Source organism: Liolophura sinensis, chromosome 13 (assembly GCF_032854445.1).
Source record: "Liolophura sinensis isolate JHLJ2023 chromosome 13, CUHK_Ljap_v2, whole genome shotgun sequence".
Taxonomy (NCBI): domain Eukaryota; kingdom Metazoa; phylum Mollusca; class Polyplacophora; order Chitonida; family Chitonidae; genus Liolophura; species Liolophura sinensis.
In genome coordinates, this window is record NC_088307.1 from 23,096,882 (window position 1) to 23,118,799 (window position 21,918).

General features: G+C 39.5%; 1 protein-coding gene across 1 annotated transcript; it reads left to right on the top strand.

Moving 5' to 3' along the window:
- Positions 1-8,227: 8,227 nt before the first annotated feature.
- LOC135480764 (neurotrypsin-like) lies at positions 8,228-19,057 on the top strand. The gene is made up of 7 exons (XM_064760688.1): positions 8,228-8,409; positions 8,966-9,125; positions 9,846-10,030; positions 11,992-12,145; positions 14,002-14,181; positions 14,671-14,970; positions 18,420-19,057. The coding sequence occupies exons 1-5, from the start codon at positions 8,367-8,369 to the stop codon at positions 14,147-14,149; spliced, it is 690 nt and encodes a 229-aa protein (XP_064616758.1). The 5' UTR covers positions 8,228-8,366; the 3' UTR covers positions 14,150-14,181; positions 14,671-14,970; positions 18,420-19,057.
- The last annotated feature ends 2,861 nt before the right edge of the window (positions 19,058-21,918 follow it).

A 21,918-nucleotide genomic window follows, 5' to 3' on the forward strand; every position in this document is an offset into this window, starting at 1 on the left:
TTTATGCAATTGTGATTTCACTCTAGCCAAATAAATATGTCACACTTGTTATCATACTCAGTCTCATGTTCTATTTTCTAAAAACGATTTTTTTTTTCTGGATTTGTACTCTATCTCTCTGTGGGTATGGCCTATACGTCAGAGAGTGCGTGTGGAGAAAATTGATTTTTTAAAAATTATTTATTTTATTGGTGATTTACGAAATATTCAGCTATATTTCACTTACACGTCGGCGGCCAGCACTGTGGTGGGAGGAAACTGTGCAGAGCCTGCGGACAATCCACGACCAACTGCAGGCTGCTACCAGATCTTTCCACGTATGGCCGTAGAGGAAGCCAGAATCAGCTGGGCTTGAACTCACAACAGCCTTATTGGTGAGAGGGCCACTGTACTGCGCTCGCAGGGTAACCACTAGACCAGAGAGGCGGCCGGAGGAAACTGAAAGCTTTTTAACTGTACAAGTGACTCCTTGCTGCCCTGAACATAATCCGCCATCAAGAAGGGATTTTTAGAGGAGAACTACTAACCTGTGACCAATGACAGTCAGAACTTTCAGAACTGACAGTTCGAATCCACGTTTGGATAGTTTTACTGCGGCAGGAGGTTTTTTTATATGCATTTCACAATACGCCTTGACAGGCTTCATCAGATATTTATACAGTACTCAATGTTTCACATGCCGATCGAATAACGATCTAGATTTTAGATTTCAATAAAAATACATCACACTAAAGTTGAATATTTTCTGCTGAAATCTATTTTAATAAAGATATACTACTTACTGCACATGTAAATGTTTTAGTTCAAATTGTTTACATTTGTTATTGTGTACGCTTGTTTATTGGCAGTTCACAAAAGATATGTGTCTTCCATAAGGCATGTAATTTGCTACTATAAAATAAAATCCCAAGTCAGGTAAATTAACAGGCGGCTGGATTTCACTTGTCACGTGTGACTATTTGATCACACTGTCGTGGCTCCGCTGGCTTTACTCTCTATGCTGTTAGTATTTTATTATTTTGTACAGTATTTAAACTAATTTTCTCTGTAAAGCTAAAATTAATGTACGTAATTTGGTGGTCAAGCCATACTGTAAACCTACACAAGAATTTGTACATTATATACTTTATATATGTCTACACTTATACATGTATATTGTATTCCTGCATAAACCTTGGTCGTGGGTTTCCCCCTGGTCTTATCTGGTTTCCTCCCACCATAATATTGGCCGCCGCCGTAGACGTGAAGTAGACGTGAGTTGGGTGTAAGACACCAAACAAATAAATATAATCAAGGAGATGGTGCTTCCGTGGCTAGCGTGCCAGAGCGACGCAGTGACACAGGATCCTGTCACTAATGTGGTCGCTGTGAGTTCAAGTCCAGCTCATGCCGGCTTCCTCTCCGGCCGTGTAAGTGAGAAGGTCTTCCAGTAGACCACGGATGGTTGTGGGTTTCCCCTAGGCTCTTCCTACCATAGTGCTGGCTGCCATCGTATAAGTGAGATAATCTTGAGTAAAACACCAATCAAATAAATAAGTAAATATAATAAATATAATCAATGAGCTGGGCTTATAGCTGCAAGTGAAAAGATTTGTCAGCAATCCAGTCAGGGGCAGTCCTCTTTATGTATTTTTATAAAAATTTTATCTATTTATTTATTTTATTTATATGATTGTTGTTTTACATCGTGCTCAAGAATATGTCATTATGTTCATTTATTTGATTGATGCTTTACGCCGTAGACAAGAATATTTCATTCATGGTGCAAGGGAACCGGGCAAAGCCCAGGGAAACCCACGACCATCCGCAGGTTTATGACTGACCTTCACACGTAGGAGAGGAGAGGAAGCGAGCATTTCCACCGATCTTTTATCTAGTGCTGCTTCACTGAGACGACTTTCTGAAGGCAAGTAAGCCGCCTCACTCAAGCCATTATACTGATACAGGTCAACCAGCACCTGATTACTGTTTGATCCCTTGTAGGATATTTATGTTCAATGTGCTATGTTAAATTTTGACGATCTTTTCTTCTCTCTTGATTAATGGGTAGCGCAGTTAAACAGGTAGCTGCTGCCAGTTAAATTCTCTGGCAAGTGACGGAGCTAAACTTGCATTTATTTTGGTAGAATTTATTCATTGTATTCTTGCAGGCATTTTGTGCTCTTTTATACGTTTTAAAAAATGTTTGAATACAGTACCTAACAACAGTCACTTTCTTGCAGGAGAAGAAAATTTAAATATCAAACAAATACCACTGAAAAGAGTATACCATTGTACCTACATTTCCTCGCAGGTACATGCCATAAAAACAATTCTAATATATACCTCAACTTGATAAATTATAAGAAAAAAATTCAGCCCCATCCGTTGTGGGCGACTCCATTTTGCCTCAGAACTAGCCCTGAAGTCTTCTGTTATGAGGAGAATTGCCGTCGGAAACCGCCGAAATGCAGTTCGTACATTTCCGGTAGAACTCTTCTTCCCAGAAGGCAACGAACAGTACAGTTCGTTTTCCGCTTGACGATTGGGAAACCGGAATGTTGGACGTAGGTTCCGAGTTTACACGAACAAGTCGGCAGTTTTAACAACTCTCATTGGCTGAGAGTCAACACACCACAAGCATAAGTTACGGGGTGTTCAAGATGGAGGACGCGATGGACTCAGCGATTTATGCCAGCTTTGCCGTTTTCAGGCTTTACGTGTATGGCGAGGAAAATCGCAAAATTATGCAAAAGGCACCACCAGATAGAAAAAAATGTGCTCTTTTCAGCCTATAGTATCATTGTTTTAAGTTTTCTTCTCCTTTAATACGCGTGTCTCGTTTGATCCCAATGCACCCCAGTTAACACATAACCAAAATGTGCTAATTTTTTTACATCACTTTTGCAATTTTACAATAGATGCTGTTTTATTACATTCCAAACAGAATCGTGGTTAGGCCTATTTCATTGGGTAAAGTATGTCACGTGGAGAGTGAATATTTATGGATTGGCTTGTCCACGGAAAGAACTTCCACGCATTTAAATCTGTACAAGCTGATATCTATTTATGTAATAAAACGTAGTTTGCCGTGGGGAAATCACCCGGATAGTGCACAGAAGACGAGACTTATCCACTATTCGAAAGCGAGGCTCCCGATTGTTGTGTTTGAACATCTCAGTAATTCTAGACGAGTTACACCTAATAATTTACAATCAACATCACTGCAGGTAGCTGTGTAAGTTACTGCTGTTTAAACATTTGCATCAACACTCAGAAAAAACCCAATCTGAGGTAAATTGTCAAGAAGTCGTATCAAGAAAGTAGTAAAAAGTCGGTAACTATCACATTGATTTATCAAACTATGATCTAATTTTACTCTCAGTGCGGTCATCTCTTATATTATCTATAGTTTGCTTTGGACATAACAAGTTACGTTATAGTGACGAAAATTAGTTTATTTATTTATTTATTTGATTGGAGTTTTACGCCGTGCTCAAGAATATTTCACTTATACGGCTGCGGTCAGCATTATGGTGGGACGAAATTTGCGGGAAACCCACAACCATCCGCAGGTTGCTGGCAGACCTTCCCACTTACGGTCGGAGAGGAAGACAACATTAGCTGAACTTGAACTCAAAGCGACCGCATTGGTGAGAGACTCCTGGGTCATTACCCTGTGCTAGCGCGCTAACACAGCCATGGAAAGGTTCAGTGCACGAAACTGTGCACCTATGCTAACCTGACAAATATTCCTGAGTCCGGCTTAAAATACCAATCACCTCAAATAAGTAAATAAATCTCTGTTCTTCATCTGGTGAAGAGCGTCCGCTTCGGGATCTTCCAGGATCAATCCTTGATCGAGTCACACCTAACACTTTAAAAGAGAAAGTTTTAACTTCCTCGCTTGGCGTTCAGCATGAAGGGGATAGTGCAACGACTGGTTGACCCGTATCAGTATAATGGCTCGGGCGGGGCGGCTTACTTGCCTTCGGTAAGTCGTCTCAGTGAAGCAGCACTAAATAAAAGAGCAGTGGAAATCCGTCCTGCAACAACATTGCACGTACATGCACCCTAATGATTCCTTCGTCGTCATATGACTGAAAAATTGTTGAGTACGACATTAAACCCCAAGCACTCACTCACTCACTAATTTCACTCCACGGCATTGAACTGTAAGTCTTCATATATGTTTTATGCATGTCCGACACTTCAGTGTTTGGAAAATGGAATTCAAGAGCAATGGAGTTCAATCCCGACCTTCCGCAGAAAAACAGAACGTCCGTTTCAGTTTATGGCTATTGTACGAATGCCTGTTTTGTGTCAGGGATGGTGTATTTAACGTCATACTGAAGAGACTCAGATTATATGTGTTATGAGTAATTATTATAGTATTGAACAATTAGGGAGGATTACGGTTATATAGAAATTCCAGCTCATATAACTATTATTAATATTTTTAAACCCTAAAACCTGTTTTAGGCATCAAGAGTTATTCCCCTTGAAACTTACTCTTGGTTGAAACTACTGATCCAGAAATGTTATTTGTTGATTTGACTCTATGTATAAATTTAACTCTTCCGTTTTCAAACTGAAAACACTTTAGAGCTTCTATTCTTATATTTTTGTTGCTTCACTGAACCAATTCCAAGAGTTATATTGGAACAGTTTACACTGTGAGTATATTTTGTCATATTAATCGACTAATTGCATGATACGATTGGTTAGAGTATTTAGAGTAAATCCATACTTCTGTGGTGGTATCTCCAAAATACAAGGGGTAAATGTCGGTCTCATACGCTACCAAAATACAAGACTTTTCTTTATTTCAAAGCAAAACAGCTTGAACATTTATTATATTGGCTGGTTTATATCCTAGATTTAACATCAATTTATTTATTTGCTTACCTGTTTGTTTTTGAATGCCATGCTCAAGAATGTTCCACTTATATGAGGGCATCTGTTTTATATGTGAAGGAAACCGGAGTTCCCGGCGTTAACCATCGGCCTTTGGCAAGTTACTGACGAACTCTCCCACCACTGACATATAAATCGTCTTTGGCGTTGGCTAAAGTCGTCTTATAACTTTGACTACATACCAAAAGCAACGAGACATGGCATGTATATATGCCTCTTCAAATTTGTGAGTAATTTATGGTTTCACATTGAAATACCTCGTCAAAGCTTCTATTTCATACAGGTTTCCCCTACCCCCTATAATGCCTTACTTTGTGAACTTTCTTTGTTCTTAGAAATTGGTCCTCCGCTTATTCAGTTTGATCGTGCATTTTAGTTGACGACTGGAATACGAATGGTTGGATGCCGACATTTACAGTATTTGAGATTTGTTCACTTACAGACAGACATTCGTACATTAGCCGTCAAGCAATATGGACGTTCAGGGTCAATAACCTCAACCCCATTTCCCAAAACAACATTCAACACAAACCATTAAAGTACTAAGAAAGAATGTAAAGTAAGAATGTAAGACGTATTTGCGCAAGGGAAGCAGTCAACAGTTTTCAATGATGTTTTAAAGACGCAAGGAATATTCTGGGCTAATGAGTGAAATCAATATTCTAATCGTGTAAGCTGAAAACAGCGACTTGACCAGGACCGTATAATCGTAATTATTACTTCCTATACAAGAAGAGTTGATGTCCTTTTACTGCGCAGTCGCAAAAAGTTCATTTCCCATTTCCTATGACTGTGTGCGTCGGTATAACCCCACGTAAATGTCAGCCACCTTTGTGCTTATACCATGACAATATACCCTATATGTGTGCACTGAACATAAAGCGACTGTAAACGGGGATAATTGGGGATAATTGGGACATTTTACTTACAATTTGCCGCAAAGGCTAGGTGTCGTGTAAACGCGAGTATGTTTCTGTATGCATATATGCCAGTATGCGTGATGCCGACATCAGCTTGAAGGGAGTTATATACCAAATGCAGCTGGTGTAGGCCTACAGTGTACTGTATGTACATATACTAGAGCGGCATAACAGAGTTTTTTTTTGTTTGTTTTTTTTTTGTATACAGGGTAAGTACAATGAACTTGTAAACACATACCAGTCTGAAAACTGGAAAGTTGTTCTTTTACAAATAATATTTTTTTCCTAATTCAGCTAGAAGAGGTGATATCTGATACTATTTAAGCATTCGCATGAACAATTAGAATAAAATCCTAACTCAGGTAAATTGACAAAAAAGTCGTACTTCGCCTGTTATATTTGACCATTAGTCGACCACCACTCCATATAACACTCTATAAATAGGTATATGTGGGTTTAACCTGTGTAATGTATACACCAACATATGTTATAGTTGATACCGCTCAACACACTGAACTTTGCATTTGTAAATCGTACTTAATAAAAATGAAGACCGACCTTTATTTACAGAATATTTGATGAATTATGATGAATCAGACTTTCGTGATGTTGTTCATCTTCATCTTAATATGTACAGGTGAGATTATTTACTGTTCACCTACTAATTTGAATCATCAAATAAAATTTCATAACGGCCATTTGCTGTATGGCTAATTGCAGCAACCGTCATTTATGGCAATGCTATTTTATGGTAATGTTGCTGATAGAGACCAATTATGGCTATAAACGTGCAATTTACAACGGTCGTTTATTTGTTTATTTATTTTTTATTGTTTTACGCCATACTGAAGAATATTTCACTTATACGAGGCGGCCAGCATTATGGTGGCAGGAAACCGGGCAGGGCCCGGGGGAAACCCACGACCACCCGCAGGTTGCTGCAGACCTTCCCACATACGGCTGGAGAGGAAGCTAGCATGAGCTACACTTGACATCACAGGGACCACATTGGTGAGAGGCTACAGGGTCATTGCGCTGCGCTAGCGCGCTAACCAACTTAGCCACAGAGGCCCTCGTCGTTTATGGTATTCATATTTACAATGGAAATTTAGATGACTGCAGTATTTATAGCTGCCATTTATCAGTTTTAAGTATTATAGGGCTATGTGTTTAGCATCACAGGATAAGCAAAATATAATGAAATCACATAACGGTAATGAATATTCCATATGCTTAGGCCTACATACTTTTGTTTCTGTTTCAGAATTCTACGTTATTCTGAATTATGTAGTTTTATAAGATTGCTTTCTTTTCATTAACTCTGCTATGAAAATGAACCATTAATACCGTGTGAGTTGAAAGCAGTTCATTATGGAAATTAAGTTGATTAACACGAGCAAAAAGCTTTTTATCAGTTCGTATAATGAACATTGTATAAATATGAATCATCTTTAGTTGTATGTAACAGTTTAGAGATAATGATGACGGTTCTATAACAATTTGCATTTTTGGAGGGTATTTTTCATAGACTTCCACCATATAGCACATATCGAACTTCCTGGTTGTTTCTGATTGAGAAAAACATAAACTTTTTAATACCTTAACATATATGTTTGAATTTTCCTCAGGCTTGTCTATGGGTGATACTGGCATCAACCCAACCAAGGCCCGCGTGGAACTTGGAAACTGGAGATCAAAGGGGAAGTTCGATTTATTTTACAATGGACACTGGGGCGCCGTCTGTGCTCGACGATGGGGGGAAAAGGGAGGCAACTGTAGCATGCCGTATGCTGGGATTCAACGTGTGGGTAGAAGCTTACTCCTAAGCTAAGTGAACAGCGCAGTAATAGAAAACGGCACCCATTGGTTGTTGTTTTTTAAAATAGCAAAGACACATCATATACGTCTGTCCTTTTCACAGAATGAATATGCTATATTGATACCACGTTGCTCATTGCCATATATATATATATATATATATATATATATGGATATTTGGATACATAGCGAGAACTGCTCCCATCCCACTGTAGGCCTATGCATGACTTATTTCTCGAACGACAAGTGGTTGTGAGGCGAGCGCTTTTTTAGTTGAAATTAATTTTTAAATTTCATCATCTTGTAGCAGTATTAAGTTTACATTGTTTAAACCTGGCACAATTTGACACATTACACATTGCGACGGATTTGTTGAAATCGATAAGTATTGATCCTGGCTAGTCTTTCTTATAATTCTGAAATATTCTGTCAGGTAGACAAACCCAGGCTAAGCTGACTTTTAAGTACTGTAGATTTATTCGATGTATTCAGGGTTTTAGAGTTTAACTGGACATCTCTCATATCTACTGTCCGCAAATCAACGTCGATTCTGTAATCATAATTTCTAATCTTTCGCCCTACTTCAGGAGTACAATCAGACCGTCTCCTGCATACGTGTATCAACATCGAAGCCCCCGATTGGAGCGTTCGGTTCACGTGATTGGACAGTTGCCAAGGGACAGAACTCTCGCTGACGAGTGCGGTTCCATTGGCCGGAAATACCTCTGTGGCATGGCGCCTGATCATTTTCTTGTGGGCATCGACTGTCAACCAGGTGTGAATCTGTCTTAAAAAGTGGGGTAGAGGGGAAAAAGCATCTCGAATTTAGAAACCATTTCGCCTTTAAAACCACCTGGTTCAAAGTTTAGTACCGCACACATTTCTGACAGCTTAGCGACACTAATGAACGTTTTGTTTAGGAGAAAACAACAAAAAAAAATATCTCTGGAAAGAACATTATTCTTATTGTGGCCTCATGATAACCAGTCTTCCTGCCAATACGTTTCCCAATCAAAACGTCCTCATTTAGGCCCACACGGCTGTACAAGATTTGTGTTATAGGCCTATTACTGGTCGTCAACACCTGATGCATGTATTCACCTATTTTAGGCCTACATGTAGTATAGCACCAGAGTATCATATTGCAACCAAGACATGCGTACAACCATGAAATGGGTATAACCTTATGATTCCATAAAATAAAGTACAATTAGAGCGGTTCAAAAATCACCCTTCATATATCGTAGGCTATTTTAACTTGTGTAGGCTAACCATTTGCATTTTTTGTTCTGCATGACTCACGTAAATGACAAAAGGTGTGTATTCCACAGAGGTCCAAAATCTGACCATTCAAATAGATACTCAAGGCGGGGAGAAAAGCGGACTTGTGGAAGTGCACCAACCAGACACCGGTCTTGTGACAAACATTTGTGGCGACACCTGGGGCGGAACTGAGGCAACTGTCGTCTGCAGAGAAATGGGATTTGATGGGTCAGTATTTTCTTAACCTTGTGAATTTAGGATGAGTTGAACTTCCGATTTATATAACGTTTAACAGACCAAAATATCTTTTTGAAGGAGTATTTGTTTATGTCATTGACACATTGGGAAATAAACACATGTTCAAGTCAATGTGGCAACAAAGTTTATTTCTCAGTTTTTTTTTTCACATGAAAAGATGGGATTAAAGAGTAGCCCACTGTTTTTTCAAACTGACACGGTGTATGATAAAATATAGTCACAACAAAACACATGGGTTTTACCACACCAGACTCACACTGCGCGTAGCTGGTTTTTTAATCACCTCCATAGCAAGTATTTCCTTTATCCTGTTGTTCAGCTACATCTGTGCTCTCCTCACATGTCGCCAGCTGACCCTTAACGAATGTTATTAGATACAGGCTCGAGTCCAGCTCGCTCCGAACCGGCTGCGAGTTTAAGTCAGCTATATATACGTTGCGTCTATCTATAAACGATACCGATGTCGTAATATTTTTGAGATCAGCGGTAAAGCACACGCTGTTGATCCGTTACCACATTTGAGCCATATCGGTTCAGTATACAAAATCATAAGGCATAAAATTATTCTTTCCGTCCTATCTGAGAACATGTCATACTGATACCTACCAAATGAAGTAAATTAACGCGACTAATTTGTTATTTTATCTAGATCTTTTTGGTACATAAAAACCGATCTTTTTCTCTTTGCAGAGAACCTGCAATTCCTCTTGAGATCAATGAAAACCTCTTGCAATTGCGTCAGGATTTACCTGTAGAGCTAAGTGACGTTGAGTGCGAAGGATCGGAGAGGGGACTAGAGCAGTGTGTCTACCCTCCCCTGGGGTACGGGGCGTGTGAGGAGACCCGAGGAAAGGCAGGCGTCGTCTGTAGTACCAGTGAGTGCGTGGACTTTTCAGCCTTGAATGTGGAAGTGTATCTCTGAGATGCTATTTTGATGAAAAGCGTCCTGTGGAGATCCCAAGTATCTGAAGCTAAGATCCGTGTCTAAGAAAGGGGTCATATTGAGATTCCAATGTTGACTTGATTGATTGTTGCTTCACGCCGACATCAAGAATTTTTCACTTCTATATTACAGTGGTCCGTTTCCACCGTTGATGGTGGACCAAGTAAAGCAAAGTATAGAATAGTTTATTTAATGTAACAAGAATCAGTAGAATAATAGCCAGTCCAAAGCAATCGTCACATTAGAGAGCGGATCCTGTTTCACGCAGTTGAGAAGCAATCAGGTTTTCAGTGATTGATGTGCAGTTTCTACAAAATTCAAAAATCATACACAATTCCAGACAAATAAATCAAGATAATTTTTTTCGCCAACAGCTAATCAAAAAGACATATTTAAAAGCAAGTGTTTCAAGCAAAGGAAGTATAATTTGAACTTATAATAGTTAACAGTTCTCAGCGATATAGAAATGACTCAATACCGTGAGGTTAAATATAATTCATTACCTGTCATTGGTCCAGAATTCCCCAAAATGCTGTGTTGTCATCACATTTATTAAACATTTAAGTGAAAACAAAACTTGTGGGGTGGGGATGTAGAATGGGGGTTGGGGGCCAACCTCGGGGGCCAATAATGCATCAAGATAATTCACTGAGTTCAAACTTCGAATGCGAACAAGGAAATCTATACATTTCAGTGACTCTTTGCAGTGACTCAGTGAGATGTCCATCCCAGAATTATGACTGTGAAAGGGCATTAAAATCATCCATTGAGGTGAAGAAAACGCTAATTCTCCCAGTGGTGAATTAAACGCCAACCCTCTTTGAGGTGGAAAAAAACCCCAAAAAACAAACGCTAACTTTCTTTGAGGGGAAAAAAACGCTAACTCTCTTTGAGGTGATAAAAATGCTAAAGTTCCTTCCACACTAACCCACTTAGAGGTAAAGGAAACGTTAAACCTCTTTGATGTGAAGAAAACGCTAACATTCTTTGATGTGAAGAAACGTCGAACAACTTTGAGGAGAAGGAAATGCTAACTCACACTGAGGTGACAAAAACGCTAACACTCTTCGATGAGTAGAAAACAGTAACCCACTTTGAGGTGAAGTAAACGCTAAGTGCGGCACCCGCGCACAGCTCTCTAGGGGTGGGATGGAAAATACGCCATGGATAATTTTATCGGTCATGATCGCGTACGAGGATGTAACTCATTCTATACGTTCCTTATGACAACCTTATCACTAAAAGCTAATTCTGAAGGTCCCAGTCCAGGCACTAATCCATTTAAGGACGGCTTAATTAACGCTTATTACATGTCACATGCGAGGAAATTTTTTTACCAAAAGATACCTTGAGGTATGCTAATTACAAAATTGTAATTCTTAAGTTCCAACTCCATGCTTAAACATTTGAGAACATTTAAGGTCAAATTGTGATTTTAAGGTAATTTAGCTCAAATATTGACCTTTGACCCGTTCTTAAATGGTTTTTAGCATAGAGTTGGAACTTAAGGATTACCATTTTATAATTAGCATATCTCAAGGTATCTTTTGGTAAAGAAAATTTCCTGGTATGCAACATGACCGATAAAAGTCATAATTAGCGTTAATTAAGCCGTCCTTAAGTGGCGTAGTGCGTGGGCTGGGAACTTAAGAATTGGCTTTTAGTGATCAGGTTGTCATGAGAAATGTATAAAATAAGTTTCTTCTTTGTACTCAGTTGTGTCCGATGAAATTAGTTCCCCACCTCTAGAGGACTGTGCACGGGTGCCGCACATAAGAATCACCATTTTGGCGTTTTCACACATGGTTCTGTATGCTCAATGACTCAAACCTTTCGTAGGTGACCTGACCGATAAACCTGTACTAGCTCCCGAACTAAATGTCCCTCCCACAGGCGATGTTGGCTTGCGGATTTCCCCATTGGGTAGCACAGGCAATCACGAGGGTTGGGTCGAGATCAACCTCCTGGGCCGCTGGTGGGATGCAGTACACCCTATGTGGACGGGAGCGGAAGCGACTGTTTTCTGCAGATCGTTGGGATACCGATGGTGAGACTTAAAAGAACCGATAACATGAAAATTATGCCAAAATCATATGAACGAGCGTGAAAACTTATTACCATATATGGCTTTAAATCTCTTTTTTTTCTCGATTTTTTTCTTTCTGGAGAAAATGGTATTTAAAATATTTTTACAATGTGGATATTTGGGACCACCTTATGGTATATATAGTCTTTGTATAATAAAGTTCTAAATACGGGCGTGATGTATGTCTAATAAATTTATTGGAATGTAAAATTGATGCCTCATGTCACATGTATTTTCAAAATGAATTATGATGATAATATGGGTAGAGTAAAAATATATAAATGTAATCACAATACGGGTTGAAAAGAGACGGTTCTAATGGAGACATATTTATTAAACATGTGCTACATCCTCATTTATTACCTTACAACGCAAAGAAATAATATACCAAGAGGTAGTCCCAAATACCGACAGAACAAAATATTATTTTTAAGTGTCTTTTTCTCTTTAAAGACAATTAAAAAAACTGAAGACCACATTTAAAGCTAATTTTTCACACTCTTTCATGTAGACAGTTGTACTTTAGTCCTTGTTTATGTTCAGTTCTGATGAGTGTCACTGATACAGTTATTTTGCAAATCCTGTGCTTCATAAGCAGAAAACAGAGTAAGTTGTGGACGTCCGACTGCACCTATACTCCTCATTTGTAAGTGGGAAGGTCTGACAGCAACCTGCGGATGGTCGTGGGTTTCCCACCGGGCTCTGCCTGATTTCCTCCCATCATAATGCTGCCCGCCGTCGTATAAGTGAAATATCCTTGAGTACGGCGTAAAACACCAATCAAATAAATAAATAAATAAATGAAACACCTCATTTAAATGTATACGTTATGCCCTTACCGTATGGCCAGATCACGTGATCAACAACGTTTTCTGTAACGGCTTATCCGATAACTATCTATTCTGCTTGTGAAGGGGCATCCACGCCGAGTGACCAGTGTGCTAACGCAGAACAATAACTCTGGAGCTTCTCACCAATGCGGCCGCTATGAGTTCCAGTACAGCTCATGCGGGCTTTGTCTCCTTTGTCGTACCTGGAAAGGTCTGTCAACAAAGTGCGGATTGTTCGTGGGTTTTCCCCGATTTCCTCCCACCATAAATTATGCTGGTCGCCGCTATGTAAATGAAATATTCTTGAATACGCCGTGAAACACCAATCAAATCAAACAAATCAAGTCACGCGTATTTGCCTTTATGACATATATTGCAAGGATTAACAGCATTAACAAAGGCTATTTCTGGGTAAGTCTCTGTATTGGAAAGATTATGTGCTTTCTGGTCGAGGGCCATGGTCCTTGCTGAGGTAATACCATCTCTTTACACCACTTTATGAGATCAGCCAGCTTTACTGCATGACCTGAATACTGGTTTCACTCATTCACGTATGACATTCCTTGCCTTTTTCCTACATCATTGAAAACTACTGAGACTCTCTGCGTGATTCTGTTCTAATTTCATACGCTATATATTTTCGTGGCGCATCACTCTGCCCTGATCGTACTCTCCATGATGTCTAAAGTTATATTTGGTGTTTTGTGTTAAACGACTTTTTGGAAATTGTCCGTGTGATTATCAAACTGGAATGTCCATCTTGCTTGATGGCTAGTATACAAGTGTCTGCTTGGACACTTAGATACATATATAACAGCGTTTTTATTACCACAACCATTTCTCAACCTGAAGTGTATTTCTTCATTTATTTTATCAGTATCATGCCGTCAAGATTAACAAATGATTAGCCTCTTTTTTGACCTCAAGAAAAGGTCCAATAAAGATTGAGGAGATGTGTTGTATCGCTAACCTTGTTTTCTGGTGTAGGGGAGCTGCAGGGAAGGGATGGTTCGGTCGGAAGGGTCGGATAAAGGGCGTTTGGAGTTTGGACGGCGGATGCAGTGGACATGAGGCCAGTTTTACTGGAGTGCAACATTTCAAAATGGCGCCTGCATTATCACCGAATGGGCGGTGACAAACTCCCCACGTCAGTGCAATGCTTTAACGGTACGTGGTGTAAACATTCCGATCAATAAGAATGCGTTTTCGCATCCGATTATTACTTCTCTTTGTCAGGGCGTTTATTGGATACTGGTAGGCTGACCTTAATCAGCGAGTGAGCCCTTTTTCTCTTTTCTTCGTTTACGGTTTTAAATTGAGGAAGCTGTTAACATGTACTATTTTTGGTACATATGTTCTCAACAAGTGTACATAATAAGCATTGACATCGTAAATGATGGACTGTTAAAGTCACATCTACCTTCAAGTTTACATCCGATCTCACTTTTCTCACCTAATCAGAGCGCATATTCATTCTATATGAAGATACACATATAGAATTGTGTGAAATTTATTAAACGAGTTGTAAGTATATTTGATCCAAATCTAAAGGGTCACGAATTACATATCTTACACATCCCGTAATATATTTTGAATACGTTTAGGCGGTTGAATAAAGTAACTTATAAATAGTTTTCGGTTGTGCTTATGTCACAGATTCTACTGGGCCATCGCCTCCCGTTATTTACGGGCTGTCCGACATTATACTAGAAGACGAGACAAGACAAGTAACTTGTGACGTCGACGGGGGAGATCATGACGTCACCGCCATGCTACAATGTCCTGGACCGAGCAACGGGACGGATGGGCCAATGCGTGTGGGCAAAGGGTCTCACGTGACTTTGTCCACGAGCCTTAAAGGAAGTGACGCTGCGATTAGCCAGAAACCATGCACGTGTGCCGCTGTCAGTGATACGCAGTGGTATGCCAAAACCGAAGCCAGCCCAAAAGTCGCTTGTGAGTAACTGGTCTGATTGGAAAATTAATAAATTAAAATTTACATCACTGTATATAGTTTTTACGTTATTCAGCATGGTGCTAGAGGCGTGCAATTTACTAGAAATCAAGCATTTACATGAACAGTTATAATAAAACCTTAACTAATTGACAAGGTAGTATTTCATCGAGTGACCATTTGCCAATTATCACACTGTCGTCGCTGCTATATGGTTTTGCTCTGTATGCTGTACGTCTTTAATTATATTTTATATGATGTATGGAGTGTATGATGACGATATCACATTGTGATTGATTGGTTTAATTGCCAGCGTATGGGCTGTGCTGTTCCAGTGGAAATTGTTAACATGGCGTCTAAGCACAATTGGTGACGATGTGCTGACACCACAACCAGAATTCACCTCCTAATATTTGTCTTATATTAACCTCCGAGTAAAAGCTGCAAAATACAGATCATAAAACTTATCCTACCAAAGAATATCAAGGACTAGGGCATGGAGAGAAATTGGGGTTTTATTCTAACTACCCATGCAAATGCTCCAATAGCAGCAATTTACACGTCCCCTAGCACTATGGCTTGAGTAGAATTAGAGCTAAAAATGCAGTGATGTTAATTGCAATTTATGAGACATCACTGACCTAGAACTACTAAAAAAGAAGAGTTGTCATCCCATTTAACATATTAATACACCAAGACAATGTAAAGGGACCAGGCCTCACGGGATGCTTTGTCCACCAACAGTTCAATCCGTGACAATATTTGCTTCCCTTTGTATACGGCTGGTAGCCCTAGTGTTTGCTTACGCTCGCTTTTTATCACTGCCACCACTTGACAAGTTTGACCGTTTGGAGCCTGTGTCCACTCACGTGAACTCGTTTAGATTTGGTCACATGACCACTCATGCCCCTGTGCTGAACTATAATCAATAATTTTTAATTAAATAGCTTCAGGATTTAGGTTTTAGGTTTAGTTTAGATAAAACGAATGCGCATTTATTAAGAATTAATCGCAATCCAGACAAGGACACCGTTTTCGTTTTGTGACATCACCTCCTGTCTCATCACTGCCACCCTAAAGACCTTGATGCTGTTCAAGATTTCTGTACACCTTTTCTTTGACACCTCTGTGGCATATCACGAGAAATTCCAAAGCCACAGAGACAAATGCTTTACAGTGTACCGAAGGCTTCTGTTCATGGCTTGTACAACATGTCTCACTTCGAAGTATTGTTATTTCCTCTATGTTGTGTGGCGACTCAATCAACGTCATAAAACGCATCCACTCTATTTTCCAAGGAGCACAACTCATTACAGTTTGGTATGTAAATATGTATGGAAGTCCAGAATACCATAAAAGTGGTCTTGAATAATGATAGCAGGTTACTGTTACTGAAGTAAACTGTTCCACGTTTACACATATTCCTACCAGCAATTAAATGACAAAACAGCACCTGGCTAAAACGTAATTCAGTCCAAAGTAGGATACTCAAGCTTTCTCAAAAGTATCATACTTTATTATTTTTTTGGGATTTGACCGAATAAGATGTAGAATAAAATGACAATACCGCACAAATTGCTGGTGTGAGTCGAGGCAGCCATCTTGAGACTTTTATCCAATCAGACACGTTGCTATCAGGTTGCGCGGTCTAAGTTGTGACGTTGCATTTACTTATTCACTCCATGGAGTGACATATGATAACACAGAACTACTGCACAAAACGCCATTTTGAGATCTTTTACAACAATTTAGTTATGTTTAGCCGAAGGGCCAAAGTGCTGTGGGGCAGGTCTGCATCATTTACGGACCAACAGACGTTAAATCCAAGCGTGTGATATTCAAGGACGGTATCACAAATTATATCATACAGTAGCATACCATCTCGACCTAAACCGCATTCATCATCTTCCCAAATACATTTTTGTCCTTCAATTTTAGCCTTTGGTAACCAGTTTCTAAATAACAAATATCAAAGTCAATGTAAAATTCATTGGGGATATCGAATGTTTATGAGACTGATGAGGCGACGGCATCTCACCGGACAATTCTTATTTAATTAAATATATTTGATATATTGATATATTTTTTGTCTAAATTTATTACAACTGAAGAATTTAAATTTCACTCTTTCGCCTGTCTCTTCTTACAAGAGAATTTTTTTTTCTGTTTTTTTTTTTTTTTTTTTTATATAAAATACAGTAAAATTATTGAAACGCCTTGTTCAAACCGAGGTGCTTCCCCTGGCCTTCGCGATAACTAGGTCAACACTGCTTTCATCTTTCACCCCACAAAACTGAAGCGACAGTCGAATGCCTAGATCAGCCTTCATCGCCGAAGTCAACCATTTTTATCTGAAATAGGCTACTGCTTAGTCTATTGTGCGGGAAATACCTTCCACGTTACAGAGCTACGGTAAACGTGAGGTCACCTTGCTCTCGCTAATGGAGACGCGCTGAAGCTGTATCAAGAAGTTTCACTAAACTTTTACTGGGTTAAAAAATATTTAATGCCGGTTTACGATACTTTATATTGTAGTCTTTCAGTAGACATAAACATTAGTCAGGTGCTGTCTTCCACTTTAAGACTGATACTGAGCTATAGATTGGCTTTGTTATCAGTCTTTCTTTTAAGTCGTGCATATGAAAGCCTATTCTTTCAAGAGCCAATGGCATTGCTGCCTGCATACTTTCGCAAGGGCATTTTCAGAGAATCACTGATCTTTCATCATAAGTGTGTATTTCTTTGTTTCATCAGAGTCATTTCTTGACACAACCTTGTACAACAGCAATAAGCAGTGCTGTGAACGGTGTTGTGTTTTAATGAAACAAACGGTGATAGCGACAGAGGTCAGGCAACCAATGTACATAGCCTATGTTGTTGTTGTTGTTTCGCCACTAATTTCTATTTTGCCTCAACATGACCGTCCTCTGGATAACATTTAACAAGTGTAGGGAGTTATTTTTTGTGCTAGTTCTTCTTCTACGTCTACTGTGAAATAAATTTATTCCATTTACACCGCATAGTTTTCAATACGATCACTTTCTAATCCCATATTGTTTTGATCTCCTGTTAGTAACTAAGGTGCCCGTCGACAATTGTAAAATGGAACCTGATTGGACGTTGAATCATACATATTTATAAAGCAAAGTGCAGGGCTTAGAAAGGTTAATATGGCTCAGTAAACCCAGGAAGATGATACTGGACATCGCTAGATTGATTAAATGAAGATAGGCGTTACAAGACATGCCTCCCTTTGTAACATTGCTTTTAAGTCCAACTGACCATTGACTTGACATCGTGCGTATTCTTGATATATATTCTTCACATTGTACACATTCTTGACATTGTACACATTCGTGACATTGAACACATTCTTGACATTGTACACATTCTTGACATTGTACACATTATACGCTTGTCCATAAAACCGCTGTATTGTTCATTGTTTCAGTTGGGCCGACCGATGTTCGTATTGCCCCACTCGAAGTAGAACCAAAACCTGGGTCAGCATTTGTATTACACTGTGAGACAAACATCACCAACCCGCCGTCAGAGATCATGTGGCTAAACGGATCTCAGCGACTTGACGGGGTGGGACGGACCTACAGCCGAACTGTGGAAGACGGAAGGTACTACAGGACATACAACCGCTGGTACATCCTAGCGCACGAATCTATGACTGGTAACATGATCACGTGTCTAGCCAAGAATCCACTGACCAATGAGACAGCATTTGACTCAAAACTGCTGATCATTGGCACGCAACTTCCGAAAGAAGCTCACATTGGAATTATGTCGTCTAAACTTGTGTCGCCTCATTCCCTGATATCTATGTTTAAGAATTTTCTCGGCTCTAGCTATGTCAAAAAACGATCGAACTATTGAAATGTTTAACCATTGGCTCTTCTGCAAATCCGCCTGATTTTATTTTCAGCAAGTGTATTTGAAAGGATTTACATACTTATGTGTTTTTTGTTTTTGTTTTGTCATACACTAGACCCTCAATATTGCTTCCATTATTTAATGACAGGATTCAAGAGTCATTATATCGGGGTTGAACTGTCAGTGAAATCAACTGTTTCGACCTCACATCACTTCGGATTTTTTAGGATGTTAAATAGCATCAATTTTTTAATTATCTTTGATTGATATCCTTTGACCCACTCAAGATTATTTTACTTACTTAGCGGTTGTCAAGGGCTGTGTGAAGAAAAATTCATCGAATATGGGAAAGGTACAAGGGCTAGTGCCACTTCTGTCACACATGTACTTATAGTGCTGTCTGACTGGTGCGTCATGCTGAAGAAATCAGGCGACAAGCTCAACTCATGCTGAACCTACCGGTACTTGAACTGTGGGAATTGTGCTGAGAGGCAAGCAAAGGAAGTGGCAAACTTGTCGATCTTGAACTCTGTTCTATCTCTCAAGAGGCGTTGGCTGGATATTGCTGAAATATCGTCGGTGTGTCGCTGAGCCATGAATCATTCTCATGTGATGTCGCCACGGTGTTACTGTAAAACTATAACCATTATTTCATTGTTAAGTGGTGTCCCCCACGATATGACACACTATCGAAGTGGTGTAAAGCCATAACCATTTCATTCAGTCTTAAGTGGTGTAACTCACGATTTGACACACTATCAAAGTGGTGTAAAGCCATAACCATTCCATTCAGTCTTAAGTGGTGTCCCCACGATTTGACACACTATCGAAGTGGTGTAAAGCCATAACAATTTCATTCAGTCTTAAGTGGTGTCCCCACGATTTGACACACTATCGACGTGGTGTAAAGCCATAACAATTTCATTCAGTCTTAAGTGGTGTCCCCACGATTTGACACACTATCGAAGTGGTGTAAAGCCATAACCATTTCATTCAGTCTTAAGTGGTGTCCCCACGATTTGACACACTATCAAAGTGGTGTAAAGTCATAACAATTTCATTCAGTTTTAAGTGGTGTCCCCACGATTTGACACACTATCGACGTGGTGTAAAGCCATAACCATTCGTTCATTCTTATGTGTTATTGAAAAAATATGGTCGAAATAATGCCGATGCGACTTAAAGAAATATTCATTCAGTCATTTTTATGTGGTGTCTCCGTCTTTTAAAATACCGCCGATATGGTGTAAAAACCCTAACAATATATTAATTCTTATATGGCGCTCAAAAGTTTTGGATGAAGTACTGCCGATGTGACGTGAAGTCATAATCATTCTTTCAATCTTATCTGGTTTCCAAGCAATATGGCTGAAATACTGCGGGTTATGGTGCTAAAGCAATAATTATTGATTCGTGTATTCTTATATGCATGACTTGGACGTTCTAACTCCCAGTCACCAGTGCGTCTACACTGCGTGTATAGGAGTGTATGGGTTTCAATATGATCAATGTCAGCAGTTAATTGTATATTAAGTTCATGTGATCTAGGTAAAGGTATAGTATTGGAAGTTGGCCATTTTATTCTTCTCTTTACAGTCTGAACTTTCAGCCGAATGAAGCGGGGTTTAATTCTTCATTCGGTGTAACGTGACACACAAATAGTGATCCATGCAGACAAATTAAACGGTCTTCGCAATGAAATAGGCATTTCGTGCCCAGCTTAATAACATTCTCCGCATATTGTCAAGACGACCGCGGACCTTGCAGAAAACGCGTCCATCCCTTTTTCATTGAAATGAGTTGAAAGATAGTGCGGAAATAGAATAAACATCTATTCAATCCGTCCCAGAATTATCTGGTATTGAACAGAATGAGATGTTAGAACAGACGCGCACGTAATACGCCATCGGTTTCCACGGCTGGAATGTCTTCAGATGGCCGCTGGTGATTTGTCCGTCAATTTGACGCCCTTTTGAACGTAGCCTGGACTAAATCAATGTCCAGTTAATAGAAATAGACGGACTTGACTAGTCATTTATTGGTCGGGTCGTTGGTACCATGTTTGAGGCTAGGCTTGCAGTGTATGGTCGGGCTCCAGATGTCCGTGCAGTATGAGACGTATACGATTTTCAGGTCGACCCCTCAACGTGAGGACGCGGTCTAACAGCACCAACTAAAATGACTGCCGCAAATTTGTTCCTGGCCAACTCAGGACTTGTGGTTGTGATTTCCGATCGGAAATCAAACCGTATCATGTTCGTTGTCAGCTTTCTTTTGACTCCACCTCACTAGGGCATTAACTTGCAGGAAACAGGAAAACAATATGCGATAAAAGGGGGAACAAATCATACTCTGTTCGTCTCTGATTACATTGATAGTGAGGAATCAACGTTCCTACAGCTCTTATTGTGCTGGCAATGTCACATTCACGTTAAGTGGTACACGATGACACTGTACATGTAAAACTCTCCTGATCATCTCATTCATAATTTCGCCAGCGCCGTATCTAACTATAAGAGAAGGTATCTCTCTGCATGTGTACACAACTACAGCATATACAGAGAGTAAAACCAGCACAGCGACAAGAGTGAAATAGTTGAGAAATAGTCACAAAGTAACCGGTGAAATACAACCTCTTGTCAATTTATCTCAGAGTTTCTTTCTAACGGTTGAGGAAAATGTTTAAAAACTACCTATCCTACACATCCTCGAGCACCATGGCTTAAGCAGAATTACGTATACAAAAAGTGCAGTGATTTTAACAGCAATTAGAAAATGTCCTTCGGTTTGCATCACAACCGTCGAATTGAGGTGTAGTGTGTTCGAAATGTTGCGTATGAAAGTTAAGCAATGCTGACGTTACAAACATTTCTTTTTCAACATACAGATTTTCTTAAACAGTAGAGTGAATATTAGGCTCCGTGAAAACATGCTTGGCATTCACGGACTACGAATTTGAACTTTGATAAGGAATTCATGCCTGGAATATTCATTGTCTGCCCGCCATCATTGAAAACTGATGACCGCTTCTCTCTTCTTTGTTACCGGCTTTATTTCTTATTTGTATA

Excerpts from the sequence above, each read along its gene's own strand:
- LOC135480764 (XM_064760688.1), top strand. The coding sequence starts at position 8,367 with ATGGCGCCTGATCATTTTCTTGTGGGCATCGACTGTCAACCAG. Across the intron at positions 9,126-9,845 it reads AGAGAAATGGGATTTGATGG|AGAACCTGCAATTCCTCTTG; the intron begins GTCAGTATTTTC and ends TTCTCTTTGCAG. Across the intron at positions 12,146-14,001 it reads AGATCGTTGGGATACCGATG|GGGAGCTGCAGGGAAGGGAT; the intron begins GTGAGACTTAAA and ends TTTCTGGTGTAG.